This window comes from Centruroides sculpturatus, unplaced genomic scaffold (genome assembly GCF_000671375.1).
Source record: "Centruroides sculpturatus isolate CEXI.00-Female unplaced genomic scaffold, Cexi_2.0 scaffold819, whole genome shotgun sequence".
NCBI lineage: Eukaryota > Metazoa > Arthropoda > Arachnida > Scorpiones > Buthidae > Centruroides > Centruroides sculpturatus.
In genome coordinates this window covers 62,159-81,877 of record NW_019385148.1, presented here as the reverse complement: position 1 = coordinate 81,877, position 19,719 = coordinate 62,159, and the positions used below count along the sequence as shown (strand labels likewise).

Sequence of the window (19,719 nt, the reverse complement as noted above, 5' to 3'; positions counted from 1 at the left end):
GTTATCCGACCAACCCCAGTCCCCAATTGAGTCGGATAATCGATTCTCTACTGTAATAGGAGTGTTTTATAATAAAGAAAGTATAGTGCAGAAATTTTACATAAAATTGCAGAAATGTACAACTAGGAAACATATAAACAAGGCTAAACTATATTATGAAAAATATTTAATGTATTTAAGCCATCACAAGCCTTTCACAACTAATCCTACATTTTTTAAACTGCATTATGTTTAAAAAAGTAATATTAAAATGAACATTTTTGTTCAGGGAAACAGAGGAGTTTAAAGTCATTTACAATTAAAATTTACCATTAATTTATGTTTAATACATGCAAGGCTGCTTAGCTATGGCAAAAAATATATAAAATGTAAGCTAACAATATTTTCTATTGCACAAAGAAGATCAGCATAGTTGAAGTTCTTTACAATTAAAATATGATGTGAATATTATACATGTAAAAGCTGCTTAGATGTAAAAAAAAGTATTTTACTATTAAAATATCCAGTAACCATGAACATCAGTACATGCAACTTGGGCATTTATTAGCTTATGAGAGAGACTGTGACTTCACACAACACAGGCAGTGACTTTTTGAATCTTTTTGTAACAAAAGTTGCATTTTCATAGCAAATTAAATGCAATCATTTATTCATTAATTCTATTAATATTTTAATATTTGATATAATGCAAAAGGTAAACATACAGATTTTTTTAAAAATAAAAACAGAACATTTTAATATTCATTTGCAAACATTTTTAAAAATGAAAACAGGATATTACTTCAGTAGAAACTTTGATGAAATTTTATGTTTAAAAACATAAATTTGTAGTTATATTACATTAATCATAATATTCAATCTAGTAATTTAAATTATTCTTTCAACATGTAAATATAATTTATTACAGCATGAATTATTATATCAATCAATTACATTAGAATGAAATTATTGATGAAATAAGCTTACAAATAGAAAGATATAAAACTGTTAAGCATTCTAGACCATGCTTTTAAAATATTTATCAACTTAAATATTAATAACTTATTAATCATTTAAATTAAAACTGCTTATACATCAATATTTCTAACAACATTTAACACTTTATCATATTTCTATAAAATTATCCTAGACTGTAATTTGATATTCTGAAGTAATATTTGAAATTAGATTTTTTCCTGAGATTATATTTTTAAAACGTGATGAATTAAAAATATGCAAAATTATAAGAAAAAAGAAATTATTCCTAAAAATTAACTATCATGGAAAACTTCTTGTTATTATTGCTATTAAATTCTATTTTATATTAAAAAAAGTAAAAAAAAAANACTCAAATATTTCAGTCAATATTATGTATCAATAATATTTATTATTTTAAAAAATCTGTTATAACAACAAGTTTTTATATTGAAGCATTTAAATAAAAAGTAAAATATATAAAACAGTTATATTAAAACACATACTTGGATCATGCTGGACATCAAAAAACTGTCGAATAATGTCTGGAGCATTAGAATCTAAACGAAATGTGAATGGTGGACCATTGCCCTTTGATCGATCATCATCATCAGTAGCTAAAATTTCCTCAACTTTCTGAGGTGGAGAATGTTCCATAATAACAGGACGATAATCTCTCAGAAATCTTGGTGCATTGTCATTTATATCACTCACAACTACTGTTAATGTTGCTGTGGCTGTTCTTGGTGGTGTACCTAAATTCAAAAAGAGAATTGTGTAATAAATATACTATTGAAAAAATAATTTTTATCAGTTTTTAAATACAAATACTCTTCAATTTTTCTTTAAGATAGAAAATATTATAATATACTTGAAATTTGTTTATTACTAAGCTACATTTATTTGAAAACATTCCTTCCAAATATACAATAAAATAAAGTGAAATAAAAAATAAAACAATTTTTTTTCATTTTAATGAAACATAAATTATAAATGAACCAAAATTATTAACACATTTAACTTATTACATAACTGCTTAAAACATATAACTATTTTTTATTTTTGTAGGTGTAGTAAAACATCTAAGAGGTATAGTATAATATTGATATAATAGAAGAAAAATTGTTTCAGGAACAAAATAACAGAATGGAAAATATTCTTTCCATTCTGTCCAAAACGATCTTATTTACTGTATATTAAGAATAGCAATTCGATAAAATCTTCCTTAGTAAAAGCAGAATTATATGTATTGAAATTGCTACTCTAATAATTTAAAGAAATAAAAATATAGCTAAAATTTTGCTAATGTTAGAATTAAACAAACATAATTTACAAGGATTATTATTTAAATTATTTCAAAATATTTAAAATAATAAAATTAGTAAAACTTAAATACCTGAAATTCTAATAGAACCAGAATTATAAATAGCTTCTTCAGGTATTTCTTTCACAATAACTGATACATTAGCCAGAACATCATGTGTATAAACTCTATCATGAACTGTAAACTTCAAAAAATATGTTCCTCCACTAGTAACATTTTTCATCGTAATCATACCAGTATCCTTATCTAAATCAAAATTTGGATGGACAACATGGTTCTCCCAATAAAATATTTTATCAGGCAAGTCCCAATCATCTAAGTCTTCAACATGAACTCTTCCAATTGGAGTAGGAGGAGATTCACCTAGAATTTTTTAAGAAACAGCACTAAACTTTTAATAAAAACAATATTTTTATATGTATTCATTATAAGTGTTATTTGTAAAATTATAACACTTATAATGAAAAGTGCAAAATGTAGAAAAGTGAATAAAAATATATATGCATATTTGTTTAAAATATATGTAATCATTCTGATTTAAATTCTTTATAAAATCATGTTCAAGTTTTTAAAGTTCATTTAAATTTAAATAATAATTTAAACAGTCTATTATTTAATTACATTTTTGTTGTTTTAGCTGAAATCAACATCCCAAATGTTAACAGATCTGTGCAATTATTACATATAAGTTTTCATTTTATAGATTATACAAAACTTATTGTAAAATGTAATTATAATTATTCTCAGTTGTTTTTCCTATAAAGTATGACATTTCAAATTAAGTAAAGTTTTCAATATTTAATTGAAAATATATATTAATTACATCCACCATAAGAACAGTTAATTCCTGAAGTGACGAAAAGGATGTTAAGATTAAAAAGAAGACATTTTGTGATACTTCTACGCATTTTAATTTGTAATGTATGACTCTCATCTTGGCATGTTATAGTTATATTTTTTAATCTGTAAAATATATTAATTAATTAATCATTTTTCTCATTTTTATATTATCGGTACTAAACATTTTTACCATATGATTCCTATTATAATTTTCGTTATCAAATTTATAGAATAACATGTAATATACAATAAAATAGGTCATAAATAGATCACCAGTTCTCTCATAAAATATGCTTTTCTTTATAAATATAAAAAACAAAAAAAACTATTTTTCATTCAATTGTCAAAAAATATGATCATTGTTTTCTTTTCAGAGTATACTGTATATCAATAATGTAAATGGCATTTCTATAATTTTCATGCCTAAACTTTTTATTAATAATTTCTGATTTTTTCCAAATTTTATAGTATATATCAATAAATTATAACTAAAGTAAATAATAGAATTAATTTCTTATTTAATTAAAATAAATTAAATAAAACTGAAATAACTGAATAAATACCTTTAAAATTATAAACAAAGATTGTTTTACTTCCAGGGTGCATTCTATTATCATTTGTGTCACCAATAATGACAGTTAATGTGCTAGTGCCTGTCATGGAAGGCGTTCCACTGTCTTTGATGACAATTGGCACAAGATATTCTTTCTGCTGTTCTCGATCAAATCTCTCTTTTGAACTCACTATTGCCATTCCATCTCCATTAGCACCAGCTGAGAAAAGACTTATTTTGTTAATACTATATTATAACTATTAGTTAATAATATCAAAATAATTTTAATATAATTAGTAATTTTTATAATTTTTAAAAACTATGATAAAAATAAGATATATTCTATTCACTCAAATATTTCAGTCAATATTATGTATCAATAATATTTATTATTTTAAAAAATCTGTTATAACAACAAGTTTTTATATTGAAGCATTTAAATAAAAAGTAAAATATATAAAACAGTTATATTAAAACACATACTTGGATCATGCTGGACATCAAAAAACTGTCGAATAATGTCTGGAGCATTAGAATCTAAACGAAATGTGAATGGTGGACCATTGCCCTTTGATCGATCATCATCATCAGTAGCTAAAATTTCCTCAACTTTCTGAGGTGGAGAATGTTCCATAATAACAGGACGATAATCTCTCAGAAATCTTGGTGCATTGTCATTTATATCACTCACAACTACTGTTAATGTTGCTGTGGCTGTTCTTGGTGGTGTACCTAAATTCAAAAAGAGAATTGTGTAATAAATATACTATTGAAAAAATAATTTTTATCAGTTTTTAAATACAAATACTCTTCAATTTTTCTTTAAGATAGAAAATATTATAATATACTTGAAAAATAAAAATAATTTTTTTTTTAACAAACTTTGTTTTTTCTATAGTTAACTACATGTATAAATATATTAAATGTCTATGAAAAAGAATTGTTAAAGTTCAAATAGCTCAAAAAATGTTGTACCTTCTAACTGAATATTAAGTTTGAATTAAAAATATTATTATTTAATTTAAGAGATCTAAAAAAGTATATAATTTATATTATTTACAATACAAATTATAGAAAAAAATTATAAAAAGTTAATAAAAAATGAATTTATAAATAATAAAAATTATTAATGAACATTTATTTTTAAAAAAATATATTTCAGTAGCATTAATTATTTGTTTAATTGATTAGTTATTAGATACTATAGATGTTATGTAAACATTATAATTACCATCATCTATTGCCAAAATTTTTACTTGATGCCTAGGAGTTTCTTCCCTATCAAGTTTTCTTTGTATTTTTACAACTCCATTTTGATCAATTTTAAATTGTCTTTTCTTATCAGAAGAACGGTCAATTGTGTAACTATAAATTATTTTTAAAAAAGTTTATTTATACAAATTAAATTAAAAAATGTACATATTATCATAAATACTATATATTTATATATGTATGCTTCTTTGTTTGTATGTATGTATAAAATACTCTTAATTGTACAGTACATACTTTTTTTATATTTTAATAAATAAAAATTTTTCAATATTCTGTACCTGACTTTTGATTTTCCTCCTTGATCAGCATCAGTTGCCCTAAATGTAGCAAGACTAGTGCCCACTTTTGCATCTTCTTGAACAGTAAATTCAATGTTATGCTTCTCAAATTCTGGTTTATTATCATTAATATCCCGTAACCTAACACGTACTTTTGCATAATCCATATGATAAGGTTCAGTTGATTCACCACCATGATCACTTACTTGAATTGTAATATTAAAACCAAAACGTTGTTGTAAATCTTCAAAATCTAAAGGCTGCCATAAAAAATTTATTATTAGACATTATGGTTATATATTAAACAGAAAATGTATAACATATCAGTAAATTTACATGCTGTAAAATAAGTATTAAATTATAAGATTCATAAATAATTAAATAAATAAATAAGTAAATAATCTGATATATGAAATATTCAATGTAAGAACTTGTTATAACAAATAAACATTTACAGCAATAAAATATTAATGATTTCAATCTCATAACTGTAATGATTAGTATAATACACAGTATAATATAATACATGACAGGCATACCAAGAGCAGTGCTTATGGTTCTGCAGCACTTTCTTGATGACAAAGCAGTCAGTTTTGTTAATTTAAAAAAAAATAAATATATTACATATTGCAAGATGCAATTAGATAAGAGGGTAATAAAGTAATTCTAAGGTAATTAAGTAACAGGCCCCAAAAAAACAGCAAGGGAAACTTGCTTTAATCCTCCTGAATCTGTCTTGAGTAGCACCCATATTCTCAAAATCTTGGACATGCCACTATTGCATGATGTATATAATCTACATATATAAATGAGGATGTTTGTTCTCTACACACTCCTAGACTGTTTGACCAATTGTTCTAAAACATGGCATTTATATTAACATACTTCTAAGTTAGGTAATATTGTACATACCACTCCAAAATATTGATTTAATTTCTATATATCAATTAATTTATATCTACAACTGACTTTCTGTCTTCAGATGTAGTATCACCTGTATGCATTTCTAGCATAAAAGCAAAAAATAGTAATAATTTAAAAAATAATAATCAACTAAATATAATTCATACAAAACAGGATATAATTGAAAAAAGAAACAATTATTATATTCAATTAATTACTGAAACAATGATATAGTGCATCTATTATGTACTATATCATTACTATGATGGATGGCATGTGGCATGCACATGTTGAGTCAAAAGTATTACACTGTAACAAACAATTTAAGTATTGGATTTTCCACTCTAATAACTCAATTTCTGCCTACATCAGTATAGGAACTGTGACAATCACATAAAATTATCTGTTTCTTTATATCCATTCAATACTTAGTGGCTTTTAAATATTAACTTGCAATGTAAGTTTCAAGTGTATACAGATAAACACTTGAAGTACAAAAAAAAAAACATAAATTGTGCTACACAAAAATGCAATACAATGAAAAATATCAGTTTCATATATAATCATAAAGAACTATCATAAAAGCAACTTGGTTCTTACAACATGAAATATGTAAACAAAGATTGATTAACACTGACAATCTAATTTCTGATGTCAGGAAAACATTTTTACATTTCCATGTTATATTGTAAAAAAATATTTTTATTTTGCTATTAAAGTCAAGTTGTTACATCTAAGGACTCTGATATTTTTCTTTTTGAACAGTATTTTTGTAAAATTAGTAAGTTTCCATGTTTTAAATTTCTCTCTTATAAATTCTGGCAATGTCACACTAATATCAAATAAACTGTTTAATAGTCAATATCTTAATTTGTATTGTGTTATCAAGATAAGAAAACAGTAATATCAATAACAAGTGAATTGACACAAGGTGAAGAAGTCACAAGTAAAACACTTATGAAAATCACTTATGTGTATGATAAATTATTTTAAGTTTCCAAATTAGAGTTTTCATAATCTTTTTAATATACATAAAGGCAGAACACACAATATTTCTCTCATTTATTTTATATTCATCCATATTTTTCATTTGAAAATTATTTAAAGACTTTTTATTTGACATATAGTTATACTACTCATCATTGATGAATCAATACTTATTACCATATTTACTTGCATATAAGACAAGGTTTTTATTCATTTATCACAGCTTCAAATTCCTAGATAGTCTTATATGTGTGAGTGAAAAATTCTTTGCGTTTTTGCAAATAATTTTTGTGAACCGTGTATTCACACTTTTTTACTAGATACCAGATTTTTTACCCTCTTGTATTTAAAAACAAAAGTATTTTATCTGGGTCATTTGAATTGTTATTGTATATTGTCAGAAGTAAAGATGAATAGCAATAGGAAAAGCAAAGCTTTTGAATTGAATTTCAGATTGAAATCCCAAAATCACACAGGAATCCCATATAAGTTTTAATTCATTCCCACATGAAAATAGATGATTATTCAGAAATCAGAATTCAGAGAAACTCATAAGTGTAATTGACAGAGAGTGGATTCGACTGTTAAGAATTGGTAAAAAAGGTTCCCGATTGTTCAACTTTACATGAATAAACTGTTGTCAATTTTACAAAATTTTTCTTTAAAGTTTAAAATGCCAGTAATTTTTGTGAGACAATGTGTGCATTTATGTGCATTTGATATTTTACTTGTGATTAAAAGAAATAAAATTAGAATTGTATTAATAAATCTAATTTTCTTTATTTTGATCTTTAAAGTCACACCTCGACCTATATGTGAGGTCATCTTATATGTGAGTAAGTACAGTATATAGTTTAGTAAAAAAATGTAAGATATTTTATTCAGTTAAATAATAGTTTAGAGAAAAGTTTTCTAAAATAAACTTTTATTAAATTAAAATTCAAATACATCAATACATATATCAAATAGAAATTAAAAATATACTTAAAATATATAAAATAATATTAAATTTATGTTTTAAACATATTAAACTAAATTTCATAACAATTTAAAAATAAAATTTTAAGCTGCTTAACAAGTTTTAATGTGCAATGCTAAAAACAAATGATGCATGATTGAAAATGTATCAGGAAATAGTCTTTATATCATTAAAATACACTTTAAATTTTACAAAACTGTCACAATGTAATTTTGTTCTGCAATTTTTCAGTCATGAAACAAAAATTAATTTATAATCTAACTAATGTCTTAAATTAAAGAATGTCTCTTTCATTACAAGAAAAATCTTATTCTATAAATATCAGAACCATTAATTTTAGCTGCTTACTGATTATCTGAATGCTTCAGTTTTATCACATTTTTCTTTGTTTTTGAATAAATAGTATTGTATTATTATCCTTTCTTTAATTTAAATGTATTCTCTCTATTTACACAATAATAAGACTTTTCTAACATGTGAGTTTTGTATTTAATATTAAAATTTAATTTTGAAAATTTGTATTTAAATTTTAATATTAAACTTAAATTCAATCATTATTTTCATTGTATCATATAATTGTAAATAATAAATTTGTTAGATGTTATAATAACATCAAAATATACATAGATTAATTTTAATTTACTAAGGTAAAAACTTATCTAATTTAGTGAAGATAATGTAATTTAATATTTGTAAGAAAATATTTTAATACCAACAATCAAATCAAAACATCTAAAAATGTGAAATGAAGTTATTTAAATAAATTATTAAAGAACAATTTTAAAAATATTATTTAAGAAATTTTAAAATACAGGTAACCCCCGTATAACACAACGCTTCTATAGCACGGATTCACTCTAACACGGTTCGAGAATTGGTACCATCCCCCGTATAACACGGTACTTTTATAGCACGGATTTACTCTGACACGGTTCGAGAATTGGGTAAAACCCTCGTACAACAGGAAATGTAATAAATTTTTACATACTTAAGTAATAATAGTTCACGAAAATTATTATTTTCGTGAACTATTAGTACTTAAGTATGTAAATTTTCTCTTCTCGCCTTCTGTCGATACACGTGGTCCTTCTCGAAACTTGTTTCAATGTTGCCAGATCGCGACGCTTCTGCTTCTGATGTTGCCGAATGTTTTCCCTTATTCCATACTTGCTTTATTCTTCATAAGTACTTAGCACCATATAAGGAAATTTATAAAGACCTTTTAAATAGAAGCAAGCAATCTAAAATTACATACATTTTGCAAAAGGTAAAGCATGGATCTGAAGATAATGCAGAAAAATGCTCAGAGGATAAGGATAACTTGCCAAAAATAAAACGCTCTTGGTTAATTAATAGTGTTTTTAGTGATGACAAAGAAAACATTGTTTAATTTATACAGTATTAATATGTATCACTTAAAAAAATTTTAATGAAGATATTTATCTTAATTATCAAAATATACTAGCATGTTTTTTTAATTTTTGGAACCTAACCCTCCTTTTCGTATTAGTTCTTTGTTTCGTATAACACGGATTCGCATAACATGGTAATTTTTTGGAACGTAACTACCGTGTTATACGGGGGTTACCTGTATTCTGATTCCACTCAATAGTTTTATAAACAAGACTACACTAATCTTTTTTATTGTTTAAAAAATTATATAAAATTTATAAACAATATTTCTTAATTTGTGTTTATCAAAATTTTCATGTAAAAAACTTTTTATAGTTTTATTTCAAATTATATAACATAAATTTAATGAATGAGAGAACATAAATTAATACAATACATATATAAATTCTCCCTCAAAAATCTCTATTACATAATTTTATGTATACATTAATCTCTTCAACAAAAAATTTTATAAACAGATGTATGGAAAACTAACATAGTAGCATTTATCCAATTCAACTAGTTGACATATGCTTTCTACCTATTGGTTATTTCTGTATATAAAACATATCTCCATTTCAATACAGAATACAGTCAAACTGTATATGTTTTTCAAGAAAACTGAGAACAATATTGTATAAGAAAAAATATACAAGAATGAAGTTACTTTTGAATTGCTTTCAGAGTGAACATAGTAGTCACAAAAATATGGCACTGCACAAATTAACACTGTGCAACTGAATTCATATGTGTAATTCTTAACAAAAAGTTTCAATTTATTACATATATAATACATTTGAATAACGTATAAAAGGTAAAGTAAACTCAGTCTAAAATTAAACCATATAATTTTAAAAAATTGATAAGTTTTGTTTGTTTGTTTGTTTGTTTGTTTTTCGACAAATTTTTCACATACTGGTACAGATGACGTCAGTTGTCTCCTTCCTTTGAAATTCTAGTCACTAAAAGAATAGTCTTTCAAAAGTTTAGCTCACACCTGACAGTGAATAGTGAAAATGAAAACAAATCATGTTTTGTTTTTTCAATTTGTTTAGCAAAATTTATTCACACTAAAAAATGTGGAAAGCAAAATTTTCAACATGTTACATTGACAGAGCAATTTGCTAAAGGGTAAAACTCATTACATATTATTTTTGTTTTTTTGCAGTTGCTGGTGATTCATTGTCAGTATGGACTAATTGAATACATAATTTTCTTTTCACTTTTTTTAATAATTGCTTAAAATTTTTCCATGTCAAAGTAAATAATGCATAAGTGAGAAAAAAGTGTTTAAGTGTACTGTAAAATGTAATGTATAAGTGTGAAATCATGCACAGTAGAGCATTGATTATCTGACCCCCGATTAACCATCACATCGGTTAACCAACCGTTCTAGTCAGCAAATTCAAATGTCTGCTAGTGATGTGGCGCTACAATATTTGGCTATGTCTTTGCTACTTTAACAGTACTTTTACATGTTTTGGCTGGCAACACTGGCTCGACCATGAAAGGAAGCCAGTATTTAAATGAGGCTTAATTTTCTAATTTTAACGATACAATAGCGACAATTATTATTTAAAAAAAATTTTTCTTAGGCTTAACATCAATGAAAATTCAACACAAAGTAGATTAATAGCGATATACTAATATACTAATTACATGAGATATACTAATATACTATACTAATATGTATTTTTTCATATTTTTCGGTTATCTGTTTTTTCAGTTATCCGACCAACCCCAGTCCCCAATTGAGTCGGATAATCGATTCTCTACTGTAATAGGAGTGTTTTATAATAAAGAAAGTATAGTGCAGAAATTTTACATAAAATTGCAGAAATGTACAACTAGGAAACATATAAACAAGGCTAAACTATATTATGAAAAATATTTAATGTATTTAAGCCATCACAAGCCTTTCACAACTAATCCTACATTTTTTAAACTGCATTATGTTTAAAAAAGTAATATTAAAATGAACATTTTTGTTCAGGGAAACAGAGGAGTTTAAAGTCATTTACAATTAAAATTTACCATTAATTTATGTTTAATACATGCAAGGCTGCTTAGCTATGGCAAAAAATATATAAAATGTAAGCTAACAATATTTTCTATTGCACAAAGAAGATCAGCATAGTTGAAGTTCTTTACAATTAAAATATCATGTGAATATTATACATGTAAAAGCTGCTTAGATGCAAAAAAAAGTATTTTACTATTAAAATATCCAGTAACCATGAACATCAGTACATGCAACTTGGGCATTTATTAGCTTATGAGAGAGACTGTGACTTCACACAACACAGGCAGTGACTTTTTGAATCTTTTTGTAACAAAAGTTGCATTTTCATAGCAAATTAAATGCAATCATTTATTCATTAATTCTATTAATATTTTAATATTTGATATAATGCAAAAGGTAAACATACAGATTTTTTTAAAAATAAAAACAGAACATTTTAATATTCATTTGCAAACATTTTTAAAAATGAAAACAGGATATTACTTCAGTAGAAACTTTGATGAAATTTTATGTTTAAAAACATAAATTTGTAGTTATATTACATTAATCATAATATTCAATCTAGTAATTTAAATTATTCTTTCAACATGTAAATATAATTTATTACAGCATGAATTATTATATCAATCAATTACATTAGAATGAAATTATTGATGAAATAAGCTTACAAATAGAAAGATATAAAACTGTTAAGCATTCTAGACCATGCTTTTAAAATATTTATCAACTTAAATATTAATAACTTATTAATCATTTAAATTAAAACTGCTTATACATCAATATTTCTAACAACATTTAACACTTTATCATATTTCTATAAAATTATCCTAGACTGTAATTTGATATTCTGAAGTAATATTTGAAATTAGATTTTTTCCTGAGATTATATTTTTAAAACGTGATGAATTAAAAATATGCAAAATTATAAGAAAAAAGAAATTATTCCTAAAAATTAACTATCATGGAAAACTTCTTGTTATTATTGCTATTAAATTCTATTTTATATTAAAAAAAGTAAAAAAAAAAATAAACATGATATCAGTTATTTCAACATTAAAGTAATTAAATAGATAAATTTAGTAAATTAATTTTGTGCTAAGGTACAGTATAGTACATTATTTTTCTTTATTTAAAAAAATAAATAAATAGTTCTATTCATTGTTATTCCAGAATGTTTAATGTACTGTAATTCACAGATTTAGTTTAGTTTATTACATGCTGTTTAATTTAAAATAATCACTAAATACAGTATTTCTATTCATTTATGTTTTTGTTAATTGATTTACATTCAAAGTAAAATGTATAATATGGATTTTTAAAAAATTACAAAATTATTCCAATTGGTGTACTTTTGTTAAGAAAATATACAGGGTGTTCACTTAAACATTCATCCAGGTACAAAACTGATCTTTCCAGTATGAATAAGTATATGTATATGGTGCATCATTTCTGCTGTAATGTTTACACATATGTTTGAAACTTTTGCAACTTTAGTTGTTTATTTTTGTGTGTAACATAATTGTTTTATTATTTTACCATATCATTAACATTATTATTACTGTTATTATTCCTCATATTTAAAGCTTATAAAATAAATTAAAGTGAATGCAAAAAGTTGGAATTAAAAATATATATACTGCATCACCAAGAGCATATAAGCTTTGCAATTATGCAAAGCTTGTAAAAATAAAAAACTAAAATTGCAAAGTTTTGAACCTACATCCTATTGCTCCAGTGCCTACACTTTGTTCACTCAGCTATTGCTACTCTGAGGAAATGTGAAACTTTCAAAGCCATATAAACTAAACACTCAATTTTCAGAGGCCCATTTTTTGGAAATGCATAAGAAGTGGGTCCTATTATTTGGATAAGGAGCTGTTTGTCTTAATGGCTACATGTTCATCATGTTTCAATCAATTCAGAGACCCAAATTTCTGACCCTCTCCTTGTTAGTGACTTTAAATAAAAAAATTATTTTATGAGTTTGTATGAGTTAAAATTAGCAGATAACTCAAATCATAACATAGTTTGACCTCCCTTTTAAATTGTAATAATTCCTTTACTAAAAATGGGATGTTTGAAAATATGAATTAATGTTAAAAGCCAACATTCTTTTTAGAAATCTATTCTACATGGAAATACTGAAGATGATCTTAAAGGTTGAAAATGTTTTGAAGTTAGAATAAAATTTGGTCCCCCACCAAATGTACAATTGGAATGTTTTTTTGGGACTACTCTAAAGAACTTAGATATTTATCAATCTTTCATCCACCTTCAGAGCTCTCATTCACTCTGTCTTTGAGGAAGCCATGTAATTAATGCACTTGTACAGTATATGTTACATACTGAATAGGACACACAAAAAAACTTCTTATAATTCTTTGGTATAAATTTGTCTTAGAAGAGAAATTCAAAGTGTTGGCTCCTGTCTCCTTTCTGTAATAGTTTGTAATTTCTCAAAAAATATATGGTTATCTCAAAATCCCAATATATGTGTTTCAGTTTACCAGTTCTCCCAATGAAAAAACTGACAGATGTCAGATATCCTGATGTTACACTATGATTATTAATCCAATCGTAGTATAGTGATGGACCCCATGAATATTTCAAAACAATTTGCAATATAATATGAGCAATTATTTATTGTGACATCATCACAATACTGGGCTGCAATTTTTAATCATATTTTTAATTTATTTAATTTAAACTAGGGCTTGATTTTAGTAATGTCTTGCCCCTGTACATCATACTTTTCCTGTTAGTAATGGAGTCATGCCAGTTATCCATTTAATTCTGTTTAGGGGATGATTTTTGAATTAAAACAATGTGACTTCTGGTGCAAACTGGAACTTTGTATATAGTTAATTAGGGCCTCCAGCTTCTAAGATTTCCACCTCTAATCTCAACTTTTATTTCTCTAACACTGTTTTGAGGTTAATGAAGGACAGCCAGGCAGTGGGAATTTATAGGTCTACAATTTTTTCAAATTGCAGCCTAAAAATTACAACAGAATTTGATTATTACTACATCCCTAAAATTATTGATTTCACTTTGAAATCATCTCTCTTATTAAATCATGTCACATTATGACTTTTGGCAAAAGATGAATAATAACTTAAATAGATTACCTTATAGAATACACTTTTTCTTTGAAGTACAGGCAAGTACTATAATGTAAAGCTTTCCATTTAATTATGCCCAAAATTTTGAATAATATACCTTTATGCAATCACTTTCATAACAAAACAAATTTTCATATAAATACAATGTTTTACAATACAACTAATGCATTTATACTTTTCTAGTTGTATCATCAGTTTGTAATTTAAATCTGTTAAATTTTCACTTATTGTCATGTCTACATATTTTTGAATATGTTCATGTATATGATTTATTATTTCCATATATTTGCTTTAGTTAGTCAATTTTTAATAATGGAATTTAATTAAAGTAAAATAAACGAGCTTAATTTATTTTATTTTAGTTAAACTTGAAGTTTCAAACTTAAATTTTACTTAAATGCATATCATAGCACTTTTCATATAAAATGTTTACTTCATAAAATTTTGTTAAGAGCCATTTATATATATTTTTGTGTTTAGCATTTCAATAAAGCAGTGTTTCCCAACCTGTGTACTGTGATACACTTGTATTGCAAGAGTGTCTCAGGTGTGTCACGGAAATATTAAATATTTTTTAGAATTTTGAATAAGCTCTTTTTTAAAATTTCATTTATCTTTCATCTTTTTTACTGTCAGCCAACTGAAGGGAAAAGGAGGTATTCACTAACATGCTTATTGTTGCAAAATTTGTGCCATCAGTATACCCCTCACAAAAGTTATGTGCATCTGTACATATGTCAGAATACCAACCTTTTGTAATGTCTATAAATGTTGTGGCTTTCCAGCTTAAAGACTGATACTAGCTCTTTGTGCATTCATTCAATTAGTCTTTTTATGTTTATAGTTTATTTGTAAAATTGTGAGTTTTTGCCTTGGTAAGTTTAATTTCCCTATTATAAAATTTTTAAAATCAACTGTAATTTATTTAAAAGCATGCAAAATTAAATTTTTATAGGATATCTTAAATAGCAAAATATCAATTGCAGGATTTTTTGGCTATAATATAAACTGCTAAATTTTTGAGCTTGAAATAGCAATTTTAAAAACTACAAATTTAAAGTAAAATTATAATAATTTGCTAATTTTTCAGAGAATGTTTTTATGTTAAAGTAAGTGAACTTAATAGACTCCATCAGCTATGTCTTAGAATGCAATCAAATTCCATTAGATAGTGAAATGTAAATATTGACTTAAACTATTTAATAAACAAAGCAACTATTCCACACAGGTGTATTTAACTGTTTTCTAATAAGAGTCTCTAACCAACCAGAAACAATTACTTCTACCATTCATCAAATTAACAATAAATCAAATATGAAATCATTTACATAACTATTAATATCTACTCAACAAAAAACTTTATAGGAAAAAACAATCTGTCATTCAGTGACTTATTTTGAAAGAGAAAAACAACCTTTTCAATCCACCAAAATTATTTAATAAAATAAATGTTCTTTTCAAAACTGTAAAAAAATTTTACTGCATTTAAAAAGTTGATTTTCTCTTTTCATTAACTAGAATCCAGTTGAACTAACTTTAAAAAGTTTTTCTGAAATTAAAATAATTTAAATTTCAATTAGGNAATAATCTGATATATGAAATATTCAATGTAAGAACTTGTTATAACAAATAAACATTTACAGCAATAAAATATTAATGATTTCAATCTCATAACTGTAATGATTAGTATAATACACAGTATAATATAATACATGACAGGCATACCAAGAGCAGTGCTTATGGTTCTGCAGCACTTTCTTGATGACAAAGCAGTCAGTTTTGTTAATTTAAAAAAAAATAAATATATTACATATTGCAAGATGCAATTAGATAAGAGGGTAATAAAGTAATTCTAAGGTAATTAAGTAACAGGCCCCAAAAAAACAGCAAGGGAAACTTGCTTTAATCCTCCTGAATCTGTCTTGAGTAGCACCCATATTCTCAAAATCTTGGACATGCCACTATTGCATGATGTATATAATCTACATATATAAATGAGGATGTTTGTTCTCTACACACTCCTAGACTGTTTGACCAATTGTTCTAAAACATGGCATTTATATTAACATACTTCTAAGTTAGGTAATATTGTACATACCACTCCAAAATATTGATTTAATTTCTATATATCAATTAATTTATATCTACAACTGACTTTCTGTCTTCAGATGTAGTATCACCTGTATGCATTTCTAGCATAAAAGCAAAAAATAGTAATAATTTAAAAAATAATAATCAACTAAATATAATTCATACAAAACAGGATATAATTGAAAAAAGAAACAATTATTATATTCAATTAATTACTGAAACAATGATATAGTGCATCTATTATGTACTATATCATTACTATGATGGATGGCATGTGGCATGCACATGTTGAGTCAAAAGTATTACACTGTAACAAACAATTTAAGTATTGGATTTTCCACTCTAATAACTCAATTTCTGCCTACATCAGTATAGGAACTGTGACAATCACATAAAATTATCTGTTTCTTTATATCCATTCAATACTTAGTGGCTTTTAAATATTAACTTGCAATGTAAGTTTCAAGTGTATACAGATAAACACTTGAAGTACAAAAAAAAAAACATAAATTGTGCTACACAAAAATGCAATACAATGAAAAATATCAGTTTCATATATAATCATAAAGAACTATCATAAAAGCAACTTGGTTCTTACAACATGAAATATGTAAACAAAGATTGATTAACACTGACAATCTAATTTCTGATGTCAGGAAAACATTTTTACATTTCCATGTTATATTGTAAAAAAATATTTTTATTTTGCTATTAAAGTCAAGTTGTTACATCTAAGGACTCTGATATTTTTCTTTTTGAACAGTATTTTTGTAAAATTAGTAAGTTTCCATGTTTTAAATTTCTCTCTTATAAATTCTGGCAATGTCACACTAATATCAAATAAACTGTTTAATAGTCAATATCTTAATTTGTATTGTGTTATCAAGATAAGAAAACAGTAATATCAATAACAAGTGAATTGACACAAGGTGAAGAAGTCACAAGTAAAACACTTATGAAAATCACTTATGTGTATGATAAATTCTTTTAAGTTTCCAAATTAGAGTTTTCATAATCTTTTTAATATACATAAAGGCAGAACACACAATATTTCTCTCATTTATTTTATATTCATCCATATTTTTCATTTGAAAATTATTTAAAGACTTTTTATTTGACATATAGTTATACTACTCATCATTGATGAATCAATACTTATTACCATATTTACTTGCATATAAGACAAGGTTTTTATTCATTTATCACAGCTTCAAATTCCTAGATAGTCTTATATGTGTGAGTGAAAAATTCTTTGCGTTTTTGCAAATAATTTTTGTGAACCGTGTATTCACACTTTTTTACTAGATACCAGATTTTTTACCCTCTTGTATTTAAAAACAAAAGTATTTTATCTGGGTCATTTGAATTGTTATTGTATATTGTCAGAAGTAAAGATGAATAGCAATAGGAAAAGCAAAGCTTTTGAATTGAATTTCAGATTGAAATCCCAAAATCACACAGGAATCCCATATAAGTTTTAATTCATTCCCACATGAAAATAGATGATTATTCAGAAATCAGAATTCAGAGAAACTCATAAGTGTAATTGACAGAGAGTGGATTCGACTGTTAAGAATTGGTAAAAAAGGTTCCCGATTGTTCAACTTTACATGAATAAACTGTTGTCAATTTTACAAAATTTTTCTTTAAAGTTTAAAATGCCAGTAATTTTTGTGAGACAATGTGTGCATTTATGTGCATTTGATATTTTACTTGTGATTAAAAGAAATAAAATTAGAATTGTATTAATAAATCTAATTTTCTTTATTTTGATCTTTAAAGTCACACCTCGACCTATATGTGAGGTCATCTTATATGTGAGTAAGTACAGTATATAGTTTAGTAAAAAAATGTAAGATATTTTATTCAGTTAAATAATAGTTTAGAGAAAAGTTTTCTAAAATAAACTTTTATTAAATTAAAATTCAAATACATCAATACATATATCAAATAGAAATTTAAAATATACTTAAAATATATAAAATAATATTAAATTTATGTTTTAAACATATTAAACTAAATTTCATAACAATTTAAAAATAAAATTTTAAGCTGCTTAACAAGTTTTAATGTGCAATGCTAAAAACAAATGATGCATGATTGAAAATGTATCAGGAAATAGTCTTTATATCATTAAAATACACTTTAAATTTTACAAAACTGTCACAATGTAATTTTGTTCTGCAATTTTTCAGTCATGAAACAAAAATTAATTTATAATCTAACTAATGTCTTAAATTAAAGAATGTCTCTTTCATTACAAGAAAAATCTTATTCTATAAATATCAGAACCATTAATTTTAGCTGCTTACTGATTATCTGAATGCTTCAGTTTTATCACATTTTTCTTTGTTTTTGAATAAATAGTATTGTATTATTATCCTTTCTTTAATTTAAATGTATTCTCTCTATTTACACAATAATAAGACTTTTCTAACATGTGAGTTTTGTATTTAATATTAAAATTTAATTTTGAAAATTTGTATTTAAATTTTAATATTAAACTTAAATTCAATCATTATTTTCATTGTATCATATAATTGTAAATAATAAATTTGTTAGATGTTATAATAACATCAAAATATACATAGATTAATTTTAATTTACTAAGGTAAAAACTTATCTAATTTAGTGAAGATAATGTAATTTAATATTTGTAAGAAAATATTTTAATACCAACAATCAAATCAAAACATCTAAAAATGTGAAATGAAGTTATTTAAATAAATTATTAAAGAACAATTTTAAAAATATTATTTAAGAAATTTTAAAATACAGGTAACCCCCGTATAACACAACGCTTCTATAGCACGGATTCACTCTAACACGGTTCGAGAATTGGTACCATCCCCCGTATAACACGGTACTTTTATAGCACGGATTTACTCTGACACGGTTCGAGAATTGGGTAAAACCCTCGTACAACAGGAAATGTAATAAATTTTTACATACTTAAGTAATAATAGTTCACGAAAATTATTATTTTCGTGAACTATTAGTA

At 24.8% G+C, this 19,719-nt stretch overlaps 1 protein-coding gene across 1 annotated transcript in view; it reads right to left on the bottom strand.

The window, feature by feature from the left end:
• LOC111635445 (neural-cadherin-like) overlaps nucleotides 1–19,719 on the bottom strand; it is a gene marked incomplete at its 5' end in the record, with an annotated part of 137,343 nt that overhangs the window by 68,537 nt on the left and 49,087 nt on the right. The window contains 6 exons of the mRNA XM_023380405.1: nucleotides 1,441–1,709; nucleotides 2,351–2,641; nucleotides 3,682–3,891; nucleotides 4,155–4,403; nucleotides 4,903–5,036; nucleotides 5,222–5,481. Coding sequence (XP_023236173.1) covers nucleotides 1,441–1,709; nucleotides 2,351–2,641; nucleotides 3,682–3,891; nucleotides 4,155–4,403; nucleotides 4,903–5,036; nucleotides 5,222–5,481 — 1,413 coding nt within the window. The remainder of the gene's footprint in view (nucleotides 1–1,440; nucleotides 1,710–2,350; nucleotides 2,642–3,681; nucleotides 3,892–4,154; nucleotides 4,404–4,902; nucleotides 5,037–5,221; nucleotides 5,482–19,719) is intronic.